Genomic DNA, 24,358 nt, shown 5'->3' on the forward strand with positions numbered 1-24,358 from the left:
GCGGTTTGCTTAACCGATTTTTTTCTTTTGTAATGAGCGCACGTTATGCAATGACACTTTTTTTCTGATGAAATATGGAAACTATAGATTATGCAATAAGAGACTTTTTTTTTTGAGTGCTTACTTTGCACAAGGTGTTGTGCCAGACTGAGCTATTTTTGCTTTATGGTATTTGATTTTTAAAAAATCAAGGCACCTTCCAGATTTCAACGAGGATGCTGGCCAAAAGGCCCAATTATTACCTCCCAACGGCAGTAACAGAACACACAGGTAAACAAAGGGCAACTGCCATGACAAATAGTAACGATGCCAAAGCCAACATTTTCGCAAGTGTCAAAGCAATAAATCCTGCGGAGTCCAAGGCGGATGGCACAGTGCTCTCTGCAGCACCGCTCGGGGGCTGGGAGACCAGAGCAGAAGTAAGTACCTTTGTCTCCCGACCTTGGCCAACGCGTTGCTTAAGAACGCGAGGGGCGGCTGCGGGCTGGCTTCCGAGCAAAGCGATGCAGTGCCCTCGGGAGAGCGGCCCTAGCGGGGTCGGCCGGCGCCGCGCTCCCCGCCTCCCCTCGGTGCAGAGCACAGGTGTCCCACGTGGCTCCCGCCCGGGCTCCCCTCCCCGGGCTTGCAGCGCCCCCTGGCCCGAGCCGGGTCCCGCCGCGCGCTCCTCGCCGTGAGTCCAGCCGGCGTGGTCTCCGCGTTGCTGGAACCCCCTTCCTTCCCGGCGCTCGCACCGGAGGAGACGTCCCGCCCCCGGGAGCCCCTGCCCCGCGTGCAGAGACGGGGCGTCCCGGTTGGATGCGGCGTCGGCGCGGCGGGTTTGGTTCGGCATTGTCTGCGCTCCACCCGAGCACCGCGGCGGGGCCCGCACGCCTCTCCGGGAAGTCGGCGTCCCGGGCAGAAAGCACCTGGCGGCCCTCCTCGGGGTACTCCTCTTTCGGTCCCGGGGCGAGCCGGCGGGGGTCTTGGGAGCCAGCGCGCTGCGGGCCCTGCAGCAGCCCCTCCGGGCCCAAGCAGAGCGGCTCGGACCGCAGGTAAAGGGGACGGGCGCTCGGTGACTGTGCGTGGAGGAGGGAACCTTGTATTACACCTGGCCGTCCTAGCAGAGTCCTGGAACCCCTAACCCGGCTCATCTTTTGAATAAAGGCTTTGGGGACAAGGCTCATCTTTTGAATACAGGCTTTGGGGACAAGGCTCATCTTTTGAATACAGGCTTCGGGGACAAGCCGACTCCTCCTTCCCCGCCCCCATTTTACAGAACAGATGCAGGTGTTACAGTCACTCCTGCGTGCTTTTCTCAGGCAGCCCAGTGACCGCAGCGAGGTCTCTGCATGCAGAGCCTGAGGGGCCCGCGGCCCGAAAGACTAGTCCTTGGCCTTTGGGAAGTCTTAAGGGATTTATCCTCAGTGGTGGTTCACCTGCTTGGACACCCCCTTCCCTCGCAACCCCACTCTGGCCAGCTGGTCCAGCCGGCTTCCTGTCCTCTTCTCCAGGTCAGAACCCAGCTCTGTGGCCACTTTCTGGGAGGGGAAAGGGGAGGGTCTTAGAATTGCACCTTAAAAGCTTGCCAGGGGGCATGGATTTAAAAATCTGGTGGACACTCAGGCAGAATAGAGGAAAGGAGGGCACCTTGCTTCCCTTTCAATGTGAAATCAGTGGCTGTCCTGCTAAGAAGGGCCTTTCCATGGGTACACTATGAGTTGTGTTTAGGATCTTGGAACTAAATGAATGTGTACAATTTTCAATTTAGGTGATCCTTAGAGACACATGTGTATAACGGACTTTTGGACTCGGAGGGAGAGGGAGAGGGTGGGATGATTTGGGAGAATGACATTCTAACAAGTATACTATCATGTAAGAATTGAATCGCCAGTCTATGTCTGACGCAGGATGCAGCATGCTTGGGGCTGGTGCATGGGGATGACCCAGAGAGATGTTATGGGGAGGGAGGTGGGAGGGGGGTTCATGTTTGGGAACGCATGTAAGAATTACAGATTTTAAAATTTAAAAATAAAAAAACTAATAAAAAAATAAAATAAAAACAACCCCTCTAGAACCTCTTAAGTGTTTTATAAATTGAAGTCTAAAAATTCAAGGTCTATTTTGCTTTCTCAGTGACACTGTATTAAGAAATGTGCAGTTATTGAGAGGAGTCAGAAAAGAGAAGGAAACCGAAGACTCAGCGCTGCAGCTGCCAAAGGCCGTGAGAGTTAATTTGTAAATGCTGCTGGCTTTCAGTAGCTTGTAGCCATTCTTTTCCTTAGATTGATGGGCTACAAAGCTTTACTGGATTGTTCTTTGCGTAGGATACGGCCCTTACTCTTCTTTGTAGAAATTCAGCTCAGAGCCATCTCTTGATGTATTAAGAATTTCCCAGTCTGGATCCCCAAGCAAATCCCAGAGGTCCACGGGGATTCCATCCTTCCTTCATCATACTTGTCTCTTTGAAAACCATCAATGACATTTTTCTTTAAATCTGGCTTTTTGGTCCACCACCCAGAGCTTAGAGTAGCTGTTTCCCTTCCCCCTCACTAGGCTCAGGCTCTTGAAATGAATTATAGTCAGATGCCCGTGTTTTTACAGATGAGGAGACTGAGACTTAGAAAGGGTGGAAGACTGCCCGAGGGAGGACGGGAGAGTCTGCCAGGAACCCTGGCTCCTGGGTCTGTAATGAGCACAGTCTCTAATTGGCAAGTGATGACATTGAGGATAAACCACTGGTGCAAATGTAAAAGCCCTTTGTTAAGAATGTGCCCACCAGGTGCGCATCTTACGGAGTTTTTTTCACCACATCCCCAACACCTGGGAGAGTGCTGAGTGCAGGGCAGATGCTTAATAGTTGTTATTGAATAAGTTAAATTTCACGTCATTGTATCAGTGGAAGAGTCAACACTGTGAGTGTGTTAGAACAGTGATTCCCACACGTTGAGCAGTAAGGAAAAAAAATAGTTTTAATTGAGAGGACTGTAACAAAATTGCTAATTTTTAATTTTATCCCACAAGGACTTTTTTTTAAATGCGATAAACCCCTCACATCATCGACAAAGCTATTTGGGGTCCCTTGGGGACCTTGCATAAGAGTGGGTCTACGCCATGCGAGACATTCCTGCTTCAGTATCCCAAGCCATCAACCCAAAATAGCTGAACACACTCAAAGGCCCTTCTTTTAGTTCACTTGTTCATCTAAGCAGCTCCAGCAGCTTACTTTTCCACTGCAAAACCACTTGCTGGGTTTTCCTGATTGTGATCCTCCAATTCCTCACTTCCCTTCCTGATCCTGGGTCCCTTCTCTTAACTAGATTTCCTGATCTCCACTTGGGCACCTCTGCCCTTGCCCAGAGGACTTTGGCACTGTTGGCTCCTGGGATCCTGGCAATAACCTTCCCAGGTAAATAGGGTGTATAATATCCCCATTTTTGAAAGAAGAAAATTGAGTGACTAAAGCGAAAGCACGTACTTGGGAGGTTGGTGCTCAGGTCTCCTGACGTCCGCTTGGTGCCCTTTGCACACCAACTGTGTGCTGCTTGCTTCTTGTCACATCTGGGCTGCCTGCATTTGAAAAACTGGGCCTGACACCAGACTTGTGATTTACCAGCTCTTTGACCTTGGGCCCCAACTTTTCCAAGACCATTTTCACAAGTGTGAAAGTAGAATTGATCGTGTCTACCCTACAGGGTATATGAATGTAGTTATATGATGTTAATATGTGAAATGCAATGATAATCTTTTAATACCATATGTTCAAAAAGTCTTTTACCATTATGGGGAACTTTCATACTGTTTCACTGGATCTTTAAAACACTGTCAGTTATGAAACAGATGAATGAAGCGGGAGGTTGGTATCTGCAGAGTTGCCCATCTGGTTAGAAGCAGAGCTAGTTTGGAATTCCATCTTTGGAGTTCCAGTCCTGTGGATGCACTTTCCAGAACCCTATGACAGTGGATTTGGTGGCTCAGATGGTAAAGAATCTGCCTGCAATTCAAGAGACCCATTCGATCCCTAGGTCAGGACGATTCCCTGAAGAAAGGAATGGCTGCCCACTCCAGTATTCTTGTCTGGAGAATTCCATGGACAGAGGAGCTTGGGGCTACAGTCTGTGGGGTCTCAAAGAGTTAGACATAACTGAGTGACTAATACACATACTGACAGTTTCAATAAAGGATTTTCAAATACTATCCAAACAAGCATCAAAATCTCTTGTCAGGTACAGAGTTTAGGAAGCCTGTCGTTTATCTGCCTCTTCTCCCCAGCCATCCAGGGACCCAAAGGGCACAGTTTGTCCCTTGTGGCTGATTTCTGGTTGCCAGACTGTTGGGTTCTGAAAATTTGTGATTTTGGTAGGGAAAGCATAGCGTGCCCCAGAACAACTTGTGAAATGCCCTTCATGCCTTATCGGACTAGAAACGTGTCAACCACTTCCCCTGACTGCCTGGGTCTGAGCCAAGTATTTTGCCAAGTGAACAAGGAAGATGTCTGTTACAGCAAAAGACCACAGGCTTCCTGGCTGACTTACCTCCAATTTGAAAGTCTTTCTCTTCTGGTGTGGACTATTTTTGTAAACAGTTCAGATTTCCATTCTACTGATGGAGAGGAGGCTGCCAAGGGCTAATCTAATATTTGGGGTTGGAATTGCATTTTGTAAGGAGGTGGAAGCGCTCTCCTTTTTCACCCTGCCCTTGTTTCATTTCCGATCATAGAGGAGAAAGTGGCCATTGTCCTGCAAAACCGTCTTTAGCTATTGCTCCTCCGTCTGGCCCTTCTTTTTCAAAAGTAGCCTTGTTTGGCCTTTGCTTTCTTCCTGTCTCTTGGGAAATGCAATCTCCAGGCAGCACAGAGTGTGATGTTTTGTGATGCCCTGCAGCAAACCTCACACATCTGCTGTTCCACGTGCTGCTGATGCTGCAAGGAATCAGAATGTGAAAATAACAATCAGATGAAAAGACCAGGGAATTGGGGAGTGATCCAGGTCCTTGTGTGAGAACCCCAGAAGCCAGGAATGACGATGTGTGGGATTAGCATGAGTAATGGAATAGAAAGGAGCAAATGTGATGAGCCAGGTATTTTGTAATGGAAGAGGCTTGACAAAGTATACCTGGAAATGGAAGTTTTGTTTCTGACTGAGGGTTGCAGACCACTCCCATCTGCTTAGTATAAGACTGCAGAAAGTTCTCAAAATCTTCTCAAGTTATGTGATCGGGTGTGGGAGTTGCTGGCAGCTGATGGAAGACTGCCAACAGGTGAGATACAGGGTGGCAGATTTTTAATTAGGCTCTGTTCCTCTGTTCTGATCCCCCACAATCAGGAAGGTGACAGATGGAACAGAAGACAGGGAGGCCAGAAGGCGTAGGATCCACTATTCGCTGTCTCACCTGGGGCAGAATACTTGGCTTCTCCCTGTCTCAGCTTTCCCATCTGTCAAATGGGGGCTTGCTGTGAGCATTAGGAGAGAGAACATACGTAAGCAGAGAGCCTGGTGTGTGTTAATGTCTTTCATGTTCAACTCTTTGTGACCCCATGGACTGTAGCCCACTAAGTTCCTCTGTCCATGGAATTCTCTAGGCAAGAATACTGGCATGGGTAGCCATTCCCTTCTCCAGGGGATCTTCCTGAACCAGGAATCGAACCTGGGTTTCCTGTATTGCAGGCAGATTCTTTACCGTCTGAGTCACCAGGGATGTCCCTCAGAGCCCGGTACTGGGTGCTTTAGTGAGTAAATAATGCTCACTAGATGGGAGCAGCTTTTTTTTTTTTTTTTTTTAATACTGTGGAATTCATCCTTTCAAGTCTTAGATGTAGGGTTGTATTTAGAATGTTGAATTAGTATTGAAAAAAAGTTTTGCTGTGTGAGGAAGGGGGATTGAGCTGAATATTTGAGATGATTGGGTGGGAATAGATACTGTAGAGAACTATTAATTCTGTAGCATCATTGAAACAACGTTAGGTTCATTTATCTGGGTATAAAAAAGGATACTGTGAGTGCAATGAGCACAGATTCATCAGGAAGTATCCCTCCAGCCCACCTGCCTGAAGCGTTATGATGCTGACTTCCAGCAAGCACGTGTCTCATCTACCACATGCCAGGCACATGCAGAGACTGAGACACAGCCCCTAGTCCCTGAACCATTTGCCATGCGGCAGGCAGGTTCAGTGTGGGCTGTGTGACAATGGGGATTGAGGTGGGGGTGGGGGCACGGGGGTTGGTTGGGGAGGTGCTGCTGAGGTCTCAGGGTCAGCACCACCTGAGCCTGGCGCTCACAAGGAGGCACTTGATTTCCAGATTGCCAACCTAAATTTTGTTTTATTGAGTAGAACCTTAAGAGGCTCTGGAAAAACATTCACCTGGGCAAGCAGAGGCACATGGTGGAGCCAGATGGATCTGCCTAGGTTTGTCCCCTAGTACAGGGAGGGGCCCCGTGTTCACAAACACCGTGCTCTGCAGCAGGAAACTTCTGTGCTCCCTTTTGCCTTGTCCTCACGGGAAGCCGCTAGAATCCTAGTTTTGTAAAAAAAAATTAACAGGCCTGAGCCTCAGAGTCCTGCGTGTGCCCAAGGTCAGAAACTGTGATCCCAGAAAATCTTGAGCCTCAGGACTGGATGGCACAGGGATGCCCTTTCCTTCTCCTCCAAGCTGGCCTTTGTCCCCAGGCCTCGCCCCTGCCTGGCTTCCAGGTGGCAGGTCTGGACTTGTCCCACGGCTGTTGTGTGGAGTAAGAGGAATGAGAACAGGAGGCATGGCCCCCACCAGCCCCCTCTCTCCCTCTGACCATGCCTGGGGAGCTCCTGCCCTCCTCCCTCCCGTAGTACCTCATCTCCGGTCCTTACTTAGATGAGGTGAGGCTGGGAAGCCTCTCAGTTACTTGAAGCACAGAGACTCTCAGCTGGTTAGGCAATTCCATTTAGTTTGCTTCAGGAGTTTTGAAATCCAGAGAGCTGAATAAACGGCGGGGAAAGGTCTGACCGTCATAGTTCCATGGTGGAGAGGAGATCAAAAGGGGATTTTCTTTTTTTCAACCAGAAGACATCTTAGCAGCCTCTCGTCCACCCTCCTCATTTCCAGGTGAGGAACTGTGGTTACTCTCAGGGTCGCACGGCATCAGATGAGAAGTGGGACCCCTGGATCCAGGGTGCACACCCTCTGTCATCGTGGGGCAGAGGTAGCTCCCGAGTCACGGTGTGCCAGCTCAGTGTGCATGGAGTTCAGGGGGATGGCCCATGGACCTTGAGCTGACCTCGGCTCTAGGAGTAGCATGGTTAGAAGAAAGCCTGTTGGACGGGGACCCAGAGACTCAGGACTCCTCCCCTTCTGAGCCTCAGGGACGCCTTCCCATTTACATCTGGGGTATGTACCCTTATTCACTGTGTCTCCTCCTCAGTTTGATACCAGAGCGTGCCCCCTGAGGGTAGGAATGCAGGCCCAGGGAGGAGGGGGTCAGCACTGGTTGGCAGATCCTCTGAATTCAGAATCCAGCTGTGTTTTGTTCCTGCCTCGGCCAGGTATGTCTTCAGTGCCCAGACAGAGGTGATTGGGGTGCGTCAGAAAAGTAACACAATTCATTTTAGCGCGGATTAAGTTAGAGGCACATGGCTGAGGCACCGAAGATGACCAGGAGACCGCTGCCAGGTGTTTCGGAGAAGTGGTGTCCCTAATGGAGGGGGGGGAGGGGTGGTCCCAAGGGCCAAGATGCATGAATGGAATCTTAGGCCCTCCGCCTTGCTTTCCATGTTTGTGTATGTGTATATACATATTTGGCTTTGATGGATCTTTGTTGCTTTGTGTGGGCTTTCTCTGGTTGCAGTGAGCAGGCGCTATTCTTCACTTCTGTGGCTCCTCTTGTTTTGGAGACAGGCTCGAGGGTGCATGGGGTTCAGTACTTGTGGCTTAGTTACCCCAAGGTGTGTGGAATCTTCACGGACCAGGGATGGAATCCTTGTCCCCTGCATTGGCAGGCAGATTCTTAACCACTGGACCACCAGGGAAGTCCCTATCCATGTTCTTAGGTGCAGGAGCATGGCCCTCATTGAGAATGTTAAAGGAACTTTTGAGGGCGTCAGGTTGAAGTGAGTTTTCTCTGTCCATGGAATTCTCCAGGCAAGAATACTGGAGTGGGTCGCCATTCCTTTCTCCAGGGGATATTCCTGACCCAGGGATTGAGCCTGGGTCTTCTGCACTGCAGGCAGATTCTTTACTGACCGAGCTACCAGGGGAGGGGAAGGTGTTAAGGCTGTCCTTTAAAATCAAAGTCACTGGAGTGAAGTCTTCCATAGCTTTTGGGGATCTGAGTCTTCTCCAGACTACTGTAGTTATCATGCAAGCAGCAGCTCTAGGGTCATATCTGTGACCCGGGAAAGGCTGAGCCCTTGTCGTCTTGTTGGGGGTATGACTTGGGGGAACTCACAGAACTGATTGCTGATCGTTTTTTTTTTTTTTTAATTTTCCTTGTCCTGACCCTCTAGTCATATCAACATGCCCTCTCTCCTGTTGCTGGAAGCCATCTGCATTGTCCTGTTTGCTGGAGGTGAGTGTTCTTGGTGTGAGAGGTGGGTGAGGTGTTGAGGGGTTTGATGCACCTCACATCCGGTGGATTTTGACTTCTAAAGGTCTCTTGAGTGCATCCATGTTTCTCCACTCCTGGCCACCTGCCTAGTCTAAGCCCCATTGTCTGGTGCTTGGACCACTGCAGTAGCCTCCTGACTTGTCTCCCTGGATTCACCCGGTCCCCCTCCATCCTGTTCTTCACACATTTCAAAATGCAAATCTGGTCATACCTGGACCCCTCTCCATTCCCACTGCCTACCTGAAACTTTTAAGTGATATTCCATTGCTCTGAAGAGGGCCTGCCTGATCTGACCTTATGCCATGCGGTGTCCCCGCTGGATCCCCCTCCCTCCCTCCTCTTTGCTGCAGCCCACACTCCTTCCAGGCCGGCCCAGCACCCTTGCTCCCTCCCACCCTGGGGTTCTCAATTATGGTGGCCCGTCTGCCTGTATCACTGACTCACCCAGCACCTCTACCCTGGTAAACTCCTACTCATCCTCCAGCACCCAGCTGTTTCTCCTGGATTCCCAGGTCAGGTCAGATCCCCCTACTAAAATCTCGTGTCCCGTTGAGTCTCTCTGTTGTGTTGCACTTAATACAGATATGAGTTTATTTCTGTGTGAATTTTAAAAAATGAGTGTCTTCTCCCCTGGACACAGGCTGTGTAGTCTTGGCACCTCGCACTGGACTTGGCACCTAATCTGTGCTCAAGAAGTAGACTAGTGAATGGATAGTGGAGCAAATCAGTTTTCTATTTACTTCCCACGTTGGCCCTCCCACATTCTAGACCCTTTGAAACACGAGATGGTAGAAAGGAATAGGTGTGTTTTGTGGGTTGGCTGATGAGTAAGAATGAGCGGGCTGGGTGGCTGGCTGCCTGAGGCTAGCCCAGGGTCCTCTTGCAGCCTCAGAGGCTCTCTTGCAGTTCCTCCTGGGTCTGTGTTTCTGTGAGTGGGGGTATCCTCGCTATTCATTGGTTGCTGTCACTGTCTGCTTGTTTTCTGGACCCTCGAAGATAGAGGCTGGAAGGACGTGGTTGCCCAGTCCGCCTATCCCCTCTCTTGAAGCCATGTGTGTGATCAATGTCACACAGTGGCTTCATGACCGAGGGACTGGGATGAAATGAGACGTGTTTGGGGACATGTGGTCCCTGGGGGCCCAGGCACAGTAAAGCTTCTGTTTTAACTCACTGCGGAAGCTCACCCTCTGTAGCCTGTCCAGTTTACAGAGCACTGGATCTGACACCCCTTGGTTGTACCGATGAGACAGGGAAGGCTCAGAGAGGCTGAGTGACTTGCCTGGGGCTGCACAGCTTTCAGGGGCAGGACTGGGATGAAAACCCAAACCCGAGTCTCCCCACCCTGTCCAGGCAGGCGGTCCTCAGAGGTGAAGACTGACTTGGTTGGGAGAGGAAGCCGCAGTCACATGCTCATTGACTCTCAGTCCCCGGGGGAACATCTGCAGAGGCCTGAGGTAGTTTCACAGGGGCACCGTGGGATGTCACTGGGTACCTGCTCCCTGGAAGGAGGTCTCACTGGCACCTGCCAGGACAGCTGAGCCCATGATACAGTTACATAAGCTGAGTCACGTCTGTAATGTGTGGTCCCTGGTCATGGAGCTCCTCCTCCCATCTCCCATCCAGGGGTGATGGCTGGTCAGTCTCCAGCTGGAGAATGTGCCAGTAAAACATTTAAAAAGACCTTAGGGATTCCTCAGGGACCTCCCTGGTGTCCCAGACAGTAAAGAATCTGCCTGTAACACGGGAGACCCTGGTTCAATCCCTGGGTTGGGAAGATTCCTTGGAGAACGGAATGGCAACTCAGTCCAGTATTCTTGCCTGGAGAATTCCATGGACAGAGGAGCCTGATGGGCTAGTCTATGGGGTCATAAAGAGTTGGACATGATTGAGCTACTGACACTTTAAGGATTCCTCAACTCCTGGACTTTTTGTCAGTGACTCATGGGCTCATTCAGGAAAGCTTGGTGCTTTCCAGCTTTGGCTTCAGGGTCAAAGGAGGCAAGAATTTTTAATTCATTTGGCCAAATTGTGTGCAGAAAGCTGGGCTGGGCTCTGTGGAGACAGGTGAAGGTGTTTCTGCCCCATGAATGAACTCCAGCAGGTACTGCCAATTAGAGGCACCCCTCCCTCCAGAACCTGAGCTCATCTTTTGGTGTCCTCTTCCTTGTCACCATCCTGGCAGTGGCAAATCCCCCTGAGCCCAACTTCCCTGTGTTATGTGATTCCTACCACACCCCCACCTCCTTCCCAGCCTGATTCCATCTCCTTACCTCTTTCCCCAGCAGCCTCCTCCCACCTCATATTCCTTCATCTGCCCCTTGCCTGGCCTTGCCTGTTCCTAGCTTCTGCAAACCCTCGCCTGGTGCTTTCTGTGCTTATCTACAGGACATGGACTTTACAAGCACCCACATGTCTGCTTTGTCTGACAGTGACCACCCATGTTTGGCTTTTCAAATAATCCCTCCAAGCGGCACCTCATTGTCTTCAGGACTTTCATCTTGGTTGGCTTGCTGTTCAGCACCTGGCATGCTACCTACCCTGAGTTCATTTTGTAAATTGTTATTGACTGCTCATATGCCATCACTATAATTTTACTGGGTATCACATAGAAGAAAAAGGTGTATCCACAAACTTCCTACCCAAAACTTTTTAGCCCTTGTTCATGTTAATTGCATTGAATGATTGTATCCGTGTTACTCTGAGTCCTCTCTCTATGGGTATTTGTCATCGCCATCATTCCTCTGAAACAAATAACACTGAAGGAGATGTCTTGGTGGCACATCTTCCCTTCCCTAAAATTGTTTTTCCTTTGGATCAATTCCCAGGTGTGATGTTATGTAGCCTAACCCCTTTTATGACTCCTAATTCATTTGGCTAAATTGTTTTCCAAAAAGACTATACCAATTTACTGTGCCACTATTGGAAAAGGTTTTCCTGATGTAATCTTTCCAGTTACATTTACATTTACACCTTGATCATCTAAATTTCACATTTAAAAGGGTACCCTGTGGTTTGAGTTAAAGCATTTTGTCACCTATTTGAAAATTTTCCCTTGTGCTTTGCTAGGAATTCTCTTCCTTCTGTGAATTGTCTGTTCATGTTCAAGGTTAATTTTTATGGCAAGATGCTGCATCCCAGAGGGGCACCCAGGTCTTATGCCTAACCAGGGGCAAAACTCATCAGAATCAAGGCTCTCTATAGCCCCTGGGTAGATATTTTTAATTTTAGTCTTCAAAATACCCGAACTTAAATGCAAAGGTACCTGATAAAGTTGGAGTAATTGGGGGGGATGTTATTACTGTTATCCATCTGGTAATTTTTAAGATACAGTATCATTAGGCTCTTCCACACTCCTGTTTTCTCTATGGTTGCCTGTTCATTGTGGTCACATAACGTGGCGTCTCGGCCCCCTCCCCTCTCTGCCGTGTAACGTGCGCTTCTGTTTCCTCTTCTAGTGCCTCCATCCCTCCCTCTCCAGGAAGTCCATGTGAGCAAGGAGATTATTGGGAAGATTTCAGTCGCCAGCAAAAGTAAGCCCATGTTTTTCTTGACCCTCCAAACTCTCCCACTTTGGCCTCTATGTGATAGACCCAAGGAAAATCTTTTGGCTTCAGACAGTTCTTTTCCCAGCCCTGTCTTCTTTCATGCTGTGGCTAGGGTCGTTTTCCCCGAACAGAGGCCTGACGAAGTTCCTCTCCTGGGTGAAAAACCCAGGAAGATCCCTATTGCTGGATTTCTTGGCCCTGGCTTCAAGGTTCTTCTGTTGTATGACCACCGCCTACCCAACCAGCCTCATCGGCTGCTATGTTTCTTCCTCTTTATCTCTGCTTGGCATTTCCTCCACATGCTCAAGCCCTGCCCTCCTGCTTGCAGGGACTGTCCGGTCACCTTCCCTCCCTCTCTGGTGAAATCCCCCTAGCTTGTTGCTACAGGGTGGCACCTTCTCACTGGTGGTTCTCTGACTTCCACTCTCTCATCTTCATGATGAGGTGACAGGGTGTGGACTCTGACACCCTGGGTTGGACTCCGTGGCTCCACCACTTCCTGGTGCTTTGACCTCAGGAAAGTTCCCTGAATTGCCCTGTACCCTGCTCTCTTTATCTTGCCAATGGGAATACAAATTGTAAATATATTTAGGGGTGGCGGTGGTGGGGGGAGGCTAGGAAGCTGATAGCTAAAAGGTACAGAGTTTCCTTTTGAGGAGATGAAAGATGTTCTAAGATTGACTGTGATGGTAGAATATCTCTTTGAATATACCAGAAACCATTGATGAGATTGTTGGATGGCATCATCGACTCAATGGACTTGAGTTTGAGCAAACTCTGGGAGATAGTAAAGGACAGGGAAGCCTGGCGTGATGAAGTCCATGGGGTCACAAAGAGTCAGACACAATTGAGCACCTGAGCAACACAAAAAGCCACCGAGTGTATACTTCAAACATTGACTTATATATGAATGACATCTCAAGATAACTGTGAAAAAATTAAAAAATTATAATCTATCTCAAGGTGGTTATGAGAATTGAATAAATTAGTGCATTTAAAGTGTTTAAAGCAGAGTACCCAGCCTATAGGAAAGATTTGGTCAATGTTTGTGATTACTTAGGCTCTTGGGTAATGCATCCTTATATACCAGGGTGCCTGACTGTGTCCCAGGCTAGATTGTGAACCCTGAAGGCAGGATCCAAGGCTCTTGGGTATCCCTCCATGCCTCCAGTAGCCCCTCCTCTCAGATGGCTTAGTGTTGTTGAATTAGACTCTCTCATCATCACACAGACTTTCATCAGTGTTGTGCCCGTGGTAGGTCCATGCTCCCCGCTGCAGGAGAGCATTGCCTGTGGCCCAGAATTGTCTCCAGGGTTATTGCCCCCACTGTACTAAGAGGAGCTTGACCCACTGCAAGATTGTTTCCACCTCCACTCTGCTCTGGAAGGAAGATCTTCTCGGGACCAGACCACAGGGAAGCTGGCTGTCACTCATGTTGCTCCACTCTCCCCTAGTGATGTGGTGCTCGGCTGCAGTGGACATACTGTTTCTGATGGATGGCTCTCATAGTGTCGGGAAAGGGAGCTTTGAAAGGTCCAAGCACTTTGCCATCACGGTCTGTGATGCTCTGGACATCAACCCTAGGAAGGTGAGTTTAAGTCTCATTGTCTTTGTATTAGGGTGTCTGGCTGCAAGTGACAGAAAGCCCATTTTAAGTAGAAGAGGGCATTTATTGGCTTCTGGAACCAGGAAGACCAAGGGGATGAATCCTGGTTCCAGGCATGATGGAATCCCAAGCCTCAATCGCTCTTTTTCTCCTCCTCTCTGTTTTGCTTTCCTCATTTGGTTTCCCCCCCAGGCAGGTTCTCTACTCCGTAGAGTTGCCCTACACAATCCTTTGAGCTAGTTATCCCCAGAAAAACAAAGTGGACTTCTTTCCCTGTAGAGCTGGCAGAAGTCTTCAGGAGGGCTCTGATTGGGCAGATGTAGGTCACATGACAATCCCTTTGCCAATCACAGAAGTCAGAGGGAAGAGCTTGTCTGGCCATTCCTGAGTCAGGTGCTTATCCTCCTTCTTGGGGTGGGGATGAACACTGGGACTTCCTGCTAGAAAGAGAGGTTGTGGTTGCAGAACTGCGGGAAAGGGAAAGCATGCTGCAGACAAAAACTACTACAACTATTTCTGAAGACTAGGAGTAGGCAATGGCACCCCAGTCCAGTACTCTTGCCTGGAGAATTCCATGGAAGGAGGAGCCTGGTAGGCTGCAGTCATGGGGTTGTGAAAAGTCGGACATGACTGAGCGACTTCACTTTCACTTTTCACTTTCATGCATTGGAGAAGGAAATGGCAACCCAGTCCAGTGTTCTTGCCTGGAGAATCCCAGGGACGCGGGAGCCTGGTGCGCTGCCGTCTGTGGGGTCGCACAGAGTCAGACACAATTGAAGCTACTTAGCAGCAGCGGCAGCAGCAGCAGGGTCTTAATACAAATCAGCTCCTACCTTCTGTGTTCGCTTGAAGGAAGCAGCTCCTGCCTGGTGAATCCAGCCAATATCTTCATTTCTTGCTCTTCCTGGTTCCAGATAGCAAGTCTTAAATGTCAGCAGTCTGTGCTAGCTGTGGCTTTTGTTGCTAAAAAATGGCATTTGGGAACAAGTCAACAGAAAAATGGACAATATACACAGACAGTTCCCAGAAAATGAAACACAGATGGCCCTCTGACATAGGAAAAGATGCCCAACCTCATTCAATGAAATAGCAAATCTCTGACTGATACACTATTTTCTATTTAACTGGATTACCAAAAATCTGAAGTTTGGTTTCATGCTTCATTGACAAGCCTGTAGGAAAGTGGTGTTCTCATGCTGGTGGGAATGTGCAGCCTCATTATGGAAGAATCTAACAGTGTCCATCCAAATGACAAAGGCTGGGACCCTTTGACTCAGTAATTTATCCTATAGATACTCCCACAGGTGCAAAATAATTCACACTCAAAGTTATTCGTTGCAGTGTTGTTTGTAATTGTAAAAGATTTCAGGCAACCCAAAAGGCCTGCTCACAGGGGTAAATCCTTTATGGTGTCTTCATATAATGAATCACAGGGCAACTGTCAAAAGTGTATGAGAAAAGTCTTTGATGTGGAAAAACACCAACACAAATAGAGTATAAAAGTAAGGTGCAGATGGTATGTATGATATGTTGCTCTTTATGAAAAACGGAGATGAAAAGAGCCTGTATTTGTATTTGTTTATATGTGCATGAAGAAACTCTGGGGGCGTTTATAAGAGGCAAAGAGCAGCAGTTTCCCATTGAGGGAAGGAGTGGGAACTGGGCAAATGGGGCACAAGTCCAGTGGGAGGCCCATCGGTATAAATGTCTTTATACTTTTGAACCATGTGAACTGACTCAAAAATCAAGTAAAAATTTAAGAAGGGCATTTTGGTTTGGAAAGCTGTGAATGAGAGACTAGTCACATACAGGTGGAGGAAGGAAGTGGTTTTCCAAGATGACATTCCTGGGTTAATCCTAGAAAAACCTCTAGGATTTAGGAGCAAAAGGGGCTTTTAATGAGAGCAGATTTTTTCCAGAAATGACATGTCATTTGTGAGGAATGAGCACATTATCTTGGACTTCAGGCCATCTTGCATGGTTATAGCTGACATCATTCTGTCTAGATACCGATAGCCGGACGTTCCAGCTATAAAGTCAATCCATTGTGGACTCTCAGAGGCTCAAGGCCAAAGGCTGCTGAATCTCTGCCCTCCTCCCCAAGGGACCCTGCTTTTTAAAGGAAGTGATTCCTTGGGGGAGTTTTGCTAGTTTTTTCATGGAGGAAGAGCCATAAAGATCAAACACCGTTGACCTTTAAATGGATGTAGTATGTCCTGAAATGGGTGGTCTGGAGATCCCAGTAGATGACAAGTTGGAAGAGAAGAACTTCACAGATTATTAGAGAATGTTTCATAGATGAAATACAGGCTCGGAGAGGCTAAGTGACTGCTTAGGGTCACACAGCTCTCAGCATGGAAGAACAGGGGGGCTCTTGAGTCTCAGCCCAGCACTTCACATTCTGCTCTCACAGTCACATAGGACAGCTGGTGACATAGTGGGGTGTGTGTGTGTGTCTTTACATAGAAACGGTGGGTGCCGATGGAATTCAGCATCCTCAAAGAGAGAGTAAGGAAACTGTGACCTAAAAAAACAGTATGGCAGTTTTGGGAGCAACTCTCCCAACCCACAGTTGCCCAGAATTCAGGGAATTTAATGTTGTCAAACTGCATTTAGAATATGGCATTTTTAAGGTGGTAGTGAAGTTGCTAAGTAGCATCGCTCTTTGTGACCCCATTTACTGTAGCCAGCCAGACTCCTCTGTCCATGGGATTTCCCAGACAAGAATACTGGAGTGGGTTGCTATTTCCCCCTCCAGGGGATCTTTCCTACCCAGGGATCAAACCCACATTTCGTGTATTACAGGCAGATTCTTTACCACTGAGCCACCAGGGAAGACCTAATTTTTTTTTTTTTTTTTTAAGGTTAGATATTGGCAAACTAGATAGTGCCCACAACAAGGAGACAGGATAGTGAGAGGCCTGGGCATTTTCATATGAGGGAACCTGACTGTCACTGTCACTGGAAGGAGGGTGCCGAGTGGCTCTGTTTTATTAACAGGACGAAGTCTGGGTGTTGAGGGAGCTGTACTTGGGTTTGACACGAGAAAACTTTCTCATAGCAAGACTTGTTGAGCTAAGGAGTTGGTGTCTTTTTTTGCAAGCAAATGAGTGCCTCCACCTCCAAGCTGCTCAGACTTGCTGGAATTGCTAGTTGAAGAAAGATTTTTGCATTAGGGTGATTTCAGATGCTTCAGTCTGACCTGTGGCTCCAGGTTTGTTATGTTTGAGCTGCATTTTAGGTGTCATCGTCTTGTTATTGGGCTTCCCATGTGGCACTAGTGGTAAAGAACTTGCCTGCCAATGCAGGAGACTTAGACACAGGCTTGGTCCTGGGGTCAGGAAGATCCCCTGGGGGAGAGCATGGCAGCCTACTCCAGTATTCTTGCCTGGAGAATCCCATGGACAGAGGAATCTGGTGGGCTCGAGTCCATGGAGCCACAATCGGATACAACTGAAGCGACTTAGCACAGCATGGCATGTCTTGTTGTCTCCATGTACTGAATACAAGGAATTTGACTTGCACTTTATTTTACTTTCTGGGAAGAAATTTTCAAGTAGCTATCAATTAAAGCTTTTTATGGAGGCTCTGTTTTGAGGTGGATTTAATGTGTTTGAAGTCTCCTCTCAACACTTGCACTGAGAAGTTCACTTCCTGGCCCTAATATAATGACTGCAGCAGTGATTACAGTGTGGTGAGAAATCGGGACGGGCTTGCTTCTGAGCATACAGTAAACTGAAGATAAAAGGTAGCTATTTTGCTTCCAAACCGCCAATTAAATTAAATGCCTTGACTACTGACTCAAGCTGTTTCTATCTTGTTTTGAAGTTGGTTCCTTCCTGTTTAAGTAAATACACCCAGCTGTTGGTCTCAAGGGAGTCTTTTTTTTTTTTTTTAACCAATTCATTCACATGGTTCAAAACAAAGGCATTCAATGAAAAGTATCCCTCCCAGTCATGTATTTTCTATTTGCCCAGTCCTCCCTACCCCCACCCCTGCTGTCTTGAGCATCCTTACAGAATTACTTCATGCAGATAGAAGCACTATGAATATATATTCTAATTTTTGCCATTTTCATACAAAGGGTAGCATGCTTATACAGTTTCATTTCTCACCTCTTTCTCCTCACGTTATCTTGAAAGTCTTTCCTATCTAGGTAGTTAGGTAATATAGGTATTAATATAAGCATATATCATTTTTACGTGTGTCCCAGATGGCTCAGTGGTAAAGAATCTACCTGCTGATGTAGGAGATGTGGGTTTGATCCCTGGGTAGGAAAGATCCCCTGGAGGAGGAAATGGCACTCCAGTATTCTTGCCTGGGAAATCCCATGGACAGAGGAGCCTGGCAGACTACAGTGAGTGAGCATGCACGAGCGTGCATTTTTATAGCTGATTAATGTTCCATCATAAGAATTTACCAAGGTTTAGTTAACCAGTATGTGTGTGTTAGTGGCTCAGTTGTGTCTGTATTTCCTCTTCTGTGATCTCGGTTCATATTCTTGGCCTATTTTTCTGTTGGATTGTGGATCTTTCTCATATCAGCTCCTAGACACTCTTTATGTATTGGTGAAAGTAACTTTTTGTCTCTGACATAAGTAGCAAATAACTTTTCATTTGTCTTCATTTTTTGGTTGCATTATGACATTTTTTTGCCCTGTAGAAGTTTTCTTCATAGAGTCAGATTCATCATTTTTTTTCCTTTACAACTTATGGACTACAAGTCGTAGTGATGTCTTTGTTCCTTTGCAATTACAGAGGAATTCTCCCAAGTTTTCTTCTAGAACTTTTATGGTCACACTTTTCACACTTAACTCACGAATCCATTTGCAAGCTTTCCTCTATTCTTTTGCAGATGGCTGTCCTGTTGTCCCAATATATCTTACTGATGGCACCATCTTATCCCGTTGGTTTGAGATGCCCTAATGGTTTCAGTTCAGTTCGGTCGCTCAGTCGTGTCCAACTCTTTGTGACCCCATGAATCGCAGCACGCCAGGCCTCCCTGTCCATCACCATCTCCCGGAGTTCACTCAGACTCACGTTCATTGAGTCTGTGATGCCATCCAGCCATCTCATCCTCTGTCATCCCCTTCTCCTCCTGCCCCAAATCCCTCCCAGCATCAGAGTCTTTTCCAATGAGTCAACTCTTTGCATGAGGTGGCCAAAGTACTGGAGTTTCAGCTTTAGCATCATTCCCTCCAAAGAAATCCCAGGGCTGATCTCCTTCAGAATGGACTGATTGGATCTCCTTGCAGTCCAAGGGACTCTCAAGAGTCTTCTCCAACACCACAGTTCAAAAGCATCAATTCTTCAGTGCTGAGCTTTCTTCACAGTCCAACTCTCACATCCGTACATGACCACAGGAAAACCATAGCCTTGACTAGACAGACCTTAGTCGGCAAAGTAATGTCTATGCTTTGGAATATGCTATCTAGGTTGGTCATAACTTTTCTTCCAAGGAGTAAGCGTCTTTTAATTTCATGGCTGCAGTCACTATCTGCAATGATTTTGGAGCCCCCAAAAATAAAGTCTGATGCTGTTTCCCCATCTATTTCCCATGGAGTGATGGGACCAGATGCCTAATGGTTTATCATGTGCTAAATTCGAGAGAAAAAGGGTCACTTCTCAGAAACTCCTTCCTGAGGTTCTCTACTACTAGGCTTTCCTGTGTCCATCCCACATGCCCACCCAAGACTTGTCTAACCCTAACCCAAGACTTGTATTTCTTCCTGCTTAAGATTCCCAGCAGCTCCTCCTCAGAACTTCTGGTGGGAGGAAAGTTGATGGGCTGTGCTCCCTGCAAGCAGATGCAGCTGGCCAAGTGCTTTGATCGGCTCCCAAGCACCAGGCCTGCTAAGGGATCAGCAGTGAAGGAATTCACATAGCAAGAAAAAGTCAGCATCGTTGTTTAATTATGAATCACTTGGCCCGTCTGCAGTCTTGGCCAGAATGCATTGTGAGATGAGTAACGGAAAATGTAGTTTCTCCAGGACTTGAGAGAGCCAGCGACTAGGTGCAGGGGTTAGGCCCTCAAGAGGAAACTTTAATGTTTAAACCCTTCTCTGCTTGACACACTAATCTTAAGAGTCCAGAGAATGACTTTACTCACAGTTTCCCTTCTCCTGTTTTGCAAGGCGTTGGATTTTCTCCTGTGGCCTTCTGAACGAGGATGCAGAATCAGGAATCGCCGATGGCTCTTGCTTCCTCTGCTACAGAGGAACTTCAGCTCCAGTAGTGCTTGTCTCACATTAGGGAATTGCTTGGCCCCCAGTCTTACTCTGGCTTGGAGATCTGGCCTTCCCCTAGTTTAGCAGGAGGAGGCCTGGAAGGGTGCCCCCTCCTCAACCAGGGATGGGTGTGCAGTGGCTGTGATTAATGATGGGCCACCAGTTGATGGTGGCTGTGATTAACTTCTGGTTGGGCGTTTTGCTGGAAGCCTGTGCTGGCTACTGAGGAGACAGTCTATATATAACAGGCTTGATGAAGTTCATAGGCACCAAGTCCAATGGCCATGTTCTTTTCTTTCTAGCCCTGGGCCAGGTCTGTATCCCCTAGTTTCTCCGGCAGTAATTATGGGTATGAATAGCGCCTCTGTGGATTAAATGAAATGTGTTGAGAAGGCTTAAAAGAGTGCCTACACCTGGAGATAGTAAGTGTGAGCAGAGACCCTAAAGTGCTCAAAACTCCACCCAGAGAGCTGTCGAAATGAGGGTCGAATTGGTGGTGGTCAGTGCCGAGCACAGGCATATTTGACTGTCTCCTTCCAAATTCTCCTCCCTGTCTTTGGAACTTTCTTTCCGGGAGATCACAGAAACACCAGCACTGGTATTTGCAAGTGGGCAGGAGGCAGGGTCGTTAACCTTTCTCGTCCCTTCTGTCAGGGATGTTTGTGACTTGATCCCGCTCTCAGCCCCTGGGCCCTCTGTCTCCCACTGCAGGTCAGGGTGGGAGCCGTCCAGTTCAGTTCCGCCCCTCGTCTGGAATTCCCCTTGGATGCCTTTTCAACCCAACAGGAAGTGAAGGCAAAAATCAAGAGGATGGTTTTCAAGTAAGTACAATCAGATACTGCTGCAATTAGAGCAATGCTAGCTGCTCTCAGAATTGCCCTTGAAGGGTTGTGCCTACTCTTGACTTCACAGAGAAAGAGAGGGCTGTGGCCCAGCTTCCAGAAGCCAAGGGGTGCACAGTGGGTAGTAAGAATTCCCTGCTCAAAGCTGCCTCTTATTACATAATGTCTAAGGTGGGAACTTAAATGCAAGTTAAGAAGAAAAAAAAAGGAAGTATTTGCTTCTGTTGTGTGTGGTTGTCAGCTGGGAGAAAGGTCTGGTGAGGGTGAGGACAGATTAAGAGCATGAGGTGGTGGGAAGAATCCTGGGTCCTTCTCCCGGTTCTCTCCCTGCTGAGACAGGATGACTCACCACACTTCTTGGAGCCTCATTTTTGTGACCTAAAAAGAGTTAGCACTCTTCTGTTACTGAAAGCACTTTAAGAATGATGACTGGCTCTTTATGTGCTCATACACATTCTATAAATATATATATGTAGTGGGTCATGGACTTCCCAGGTGGTGCCAATGGTAAAGAACCCGCCTATCAATGCAGGAGACACAAGAGATGCAGGTTCGATCCCTGGGTTGGGAAGATACCCTAGAGGAAAGCATGGAAACCCACTCTAGTATTCTTGCCTGGAGAATGCCCTGGACAGAGGAGCCTGGTGGACTACAGTCCATAGGGTTGCAAAGAGTTGGACATGACTGAAGTGAGTTTGCACACACACACACGAGATGGGTCATGATTTTAGCCACACCATGATTTTAGTCAGCTGATGTGTGTATATGTACATACATATATGTATATATTTTATGTATATTTTTATGTATATATAAAATATGTATAATTTATGTGCATTATGCATATATGGCTATATGGATATAAACGTGTGTTATTCACACACACATATATATGCATACACATATTGAGTGTTCTTCATAAGCCCTCACAGAAGAATGTCTTTATTGGCCACTTGCTACTTTGATCTCTGAATCTTTTTTGGTCTTTGCTGCCCTCGCCCTAGTGTCTACTGAATCTTGTTCAAGTCCATGGTCCCATCCAGGTACACCTGTCACCTCCACTTGCAAAGGCCTGAGCTCTGAGGTCGGTTCATCACTCTCAGGCCTGTAAGTCCCCAGGGCTCTCAATAAGCCAGAATACCCACACTGGGAACGGAAAGACCTCCGGGGATCCTACAGGTCCCAGAGACCTCCAGTGACTCTTATTTTAAAAACTTATTTTATATTGGACTGTAGTTGATTTGCAATGTCATGTTAGTTTCAGGTATACAGCAAAGTGATTCAATCATAAATGTGTCTATTCTTTTTCAGATTCTGTTCTCATTTAGGTTATTGTAGAATATTGAGCAGAGTTCCCTGTGCTATACAGTAGGTCTTTGTTGATTATATATTTTAAATACTTTTTTTTATATATTTCAAATTTCTTCAGAGAAATGTCCCTTTAGATCTTCTGCCCGTTTTTTATATTGGATTGTTTTTTTTTTTAATTTGAGCTGCATGAGCTTTTTATAAATTTTGGTAATTTACGCCTTGTTTGTTGCAGTTTGCAAATATTTGCTCCCATTCTATGAGTTGTCTTTTCATTTTCTTTATAGTTTCCTTTGCTATGGAAAAGCTTTAGTGTTTAATTAGGTACCATTTGTTTATATTTGTTTTATGTGGGTCAAAAAAGATATTGCTGCAATTTATACCAAAGAGAGTTCTGCCTATGTTTTCCTCTGAAGAGTTTTATTGTATTCAATGTTACATTTAGGTCTTTTTGACCATTTTGAGTTTATTTTTGTGTACAGTGTTAGAGAATGTTCTCATTTCGTGTAGCTTTCATGATATTAGAAAGCTTTCATGAAATTTTCATGTATCTTCATGTACATATAATTTACATGTAGCTGTCCAGTTTTCTCAGCACCATTTATTGAAAAGACTGTCTCTTCTCCATTGTATAGTCTTAACTCCTTTATCATAAATAAATTGACCACAGATTTATTTCTGGGCTTTCTATTCTGTTCCATTGATCTATATTTCTGTTTTTATGCCAGTACCATACTCTTTTGATTACTGTAGCTTTGTAGTACAGTCTGAAGTCAGGGAGCCTGACTCCTCTAGTGTCATTTTTTTTTTCTCAAGATTGTTTTGGCTATTTTGAGTCTTTTGTGTCTCCATTCAAAATTTTTTTTTGTTGTTCTAGTTCTGTAAAAAATGCCAAAAGTAACTTGAATTGCATTGAATTTGAATTGCATTGAATATGTAGATTGCCTTGAGTAATATAGTCATTTTGATTATATTGGTTCTTGATTAATATTGATTCTATTGATTCTTCCCATCCAAGGACATGTTATATCTTTCCATCTGTTTGTGTCAATTTTTTTTTTCTTTCATCAGTGTCTTATAGTTTACAGAATCCAAGTCTTTTGCCTCCTTAGGTAGGTTTGTTCCTAAGTATTTTATTAATTTCGATGTGACGGTAAATGGGGTTGTTTTTTTAATTTCTGTTTCTCATCTTTCATTGTTAGTGTATAGAAACGCAACAGGTTTTTGTGTATTAATTCTGCAACTTTACAAATTCATTGATGAGATCTAGTAGTTTTCTGGTAGCATCTTTAGAATTTTCAATGTATAATATTGTATCATCTACAAACAGTGACAGTTTTATTCTTCTTTTCCAATTTGGATTCCTCTTCTTTTTCTTCTCTGATTGCCATGGCTAGAACTTCCAAAACTATGCTGAATAAAAGTGGTGAAAGTGGACATCCTTGTCTTGTCCCTGACCTTAGAGGAAATGCTTTCAGTTTTTTACCATTGACTATGATGTTGGCTGTAAGTTTGTCATATACAGCCCTTATTATGTTGAGGTAAGTCTCCTCTATGCCCACTTTCTGGAGAGTTTTCATCATAAATGGGTGTTAAATTTTTCATCATAAATGGATGTTAAATTCTACATCTATTGAGATAATATGGTTTTTATTTTTCAATTTGTTAAAGTGGTGCATCACATTGATTGATTTGAGAATATTGAAAATCCTTCCATCCCTGCACTAGATCCCACTTGATCGTGGTATATGATCCTTTTAATGTATTGCTGGATTCAGTTTGCTGGTATTTTGTGGAGGATTTTGATGCCTATGTTCATCAGTGATATTGGCCTGTGATTTTCTTTTTTTGTGGTATCTTTGTCTGGTTTTGGTGTCAGTGGGATAGTGGCCTCATAGAATGAGTTTGGGAGTGTTCCTTCCTCTGAAATTTTTTTTGGCTGAGTTTCAGAAAGATAGGTGTTAACTCTTCTCTAAATGTTTGACAGCATTCACCTGTGAAGTCGTCTGGTCCTGGACTTTTGTCTGTTGGGAGTTTTTAAACCATAGTTTCAACTTCATTACTTGTTATTTGTCTGTTCATATTTTCTTGTTTTTTATGACTCAGTCTTGGGAGATTGATCTCTCTAAGAATGTGTCCATTCCTTCTAGATTGCCCATTTTATTGGCATGTAGCTGCTTGTATATGTCTCTTACAAGCCTTTGTGTTTCTGTGGCATCAGTTGTAACTTCTCTTTTTTCATTTCTAATTTTATTGATTTGAGCCCACTCCCCCCCTT

General features: G+C 46.3%; 1 protein-coding gene across 4 annotated transcripts in view; it reads left to right on the plus strand.

Moving 5' to 3' along the window:
* The first annotated feature begins 371 nt into the window (after positions 1-371).
* VWA2 (von Willebrand factor A domain containing 2) overlaps positions 372-24,358 on the plus strand; it is a 52,020-nt gene continuing 28,033 nt past the window's right edge. For 2 of the 4 annotated variants that reach the window (XM_042239052.2, XM_042239053.2), the window contains exons 1-5: positions 647-1,031; positions 8,453-8,514; positions 12,009-12,083; positions 13,553-13,686; positions 20,642-20,751. In XM_042239052.2, coding sequence (XP_042094986.1) covers positions 796-1,031; positions 8,453-8,514; positions 12,009-12,083; positions 13,553-13,686; positions 20,642-20,751 — 617 coding nt within the window. In that variant the 5' untranslated portion in view covers positions 647-795. Of the gene's footprint in view, positions 420-646; positions 1,032-3,296; positions 3,386-8,452; positions 8,515-12,008; positions 12,084-13,552; positions 13,687-20,641; positions 20,752-24,358 lie in introns of those variants that run through there. The other 2 variants (XM_042239054.2, XM_027960311.3) reach the window with 2 other exon arrangements.

Source organism: Ovis aries, chromosome 22 (assembly GCF_016772045.2).
Source record: "Ovis aries strain OAR_USU_Benz2616 breed Rambouillet chromosome 22, ARS-UI_Ramb_v3.0, whole genome shotgun sequence".
In the NCBI taxonomy this organism is placed as follows: domain Eukaryota; kingdom Metazoa; phylum Chordata; class Mammalia; order Artiodactyla; family Bovidae; genus Ovis; species Ovis aries.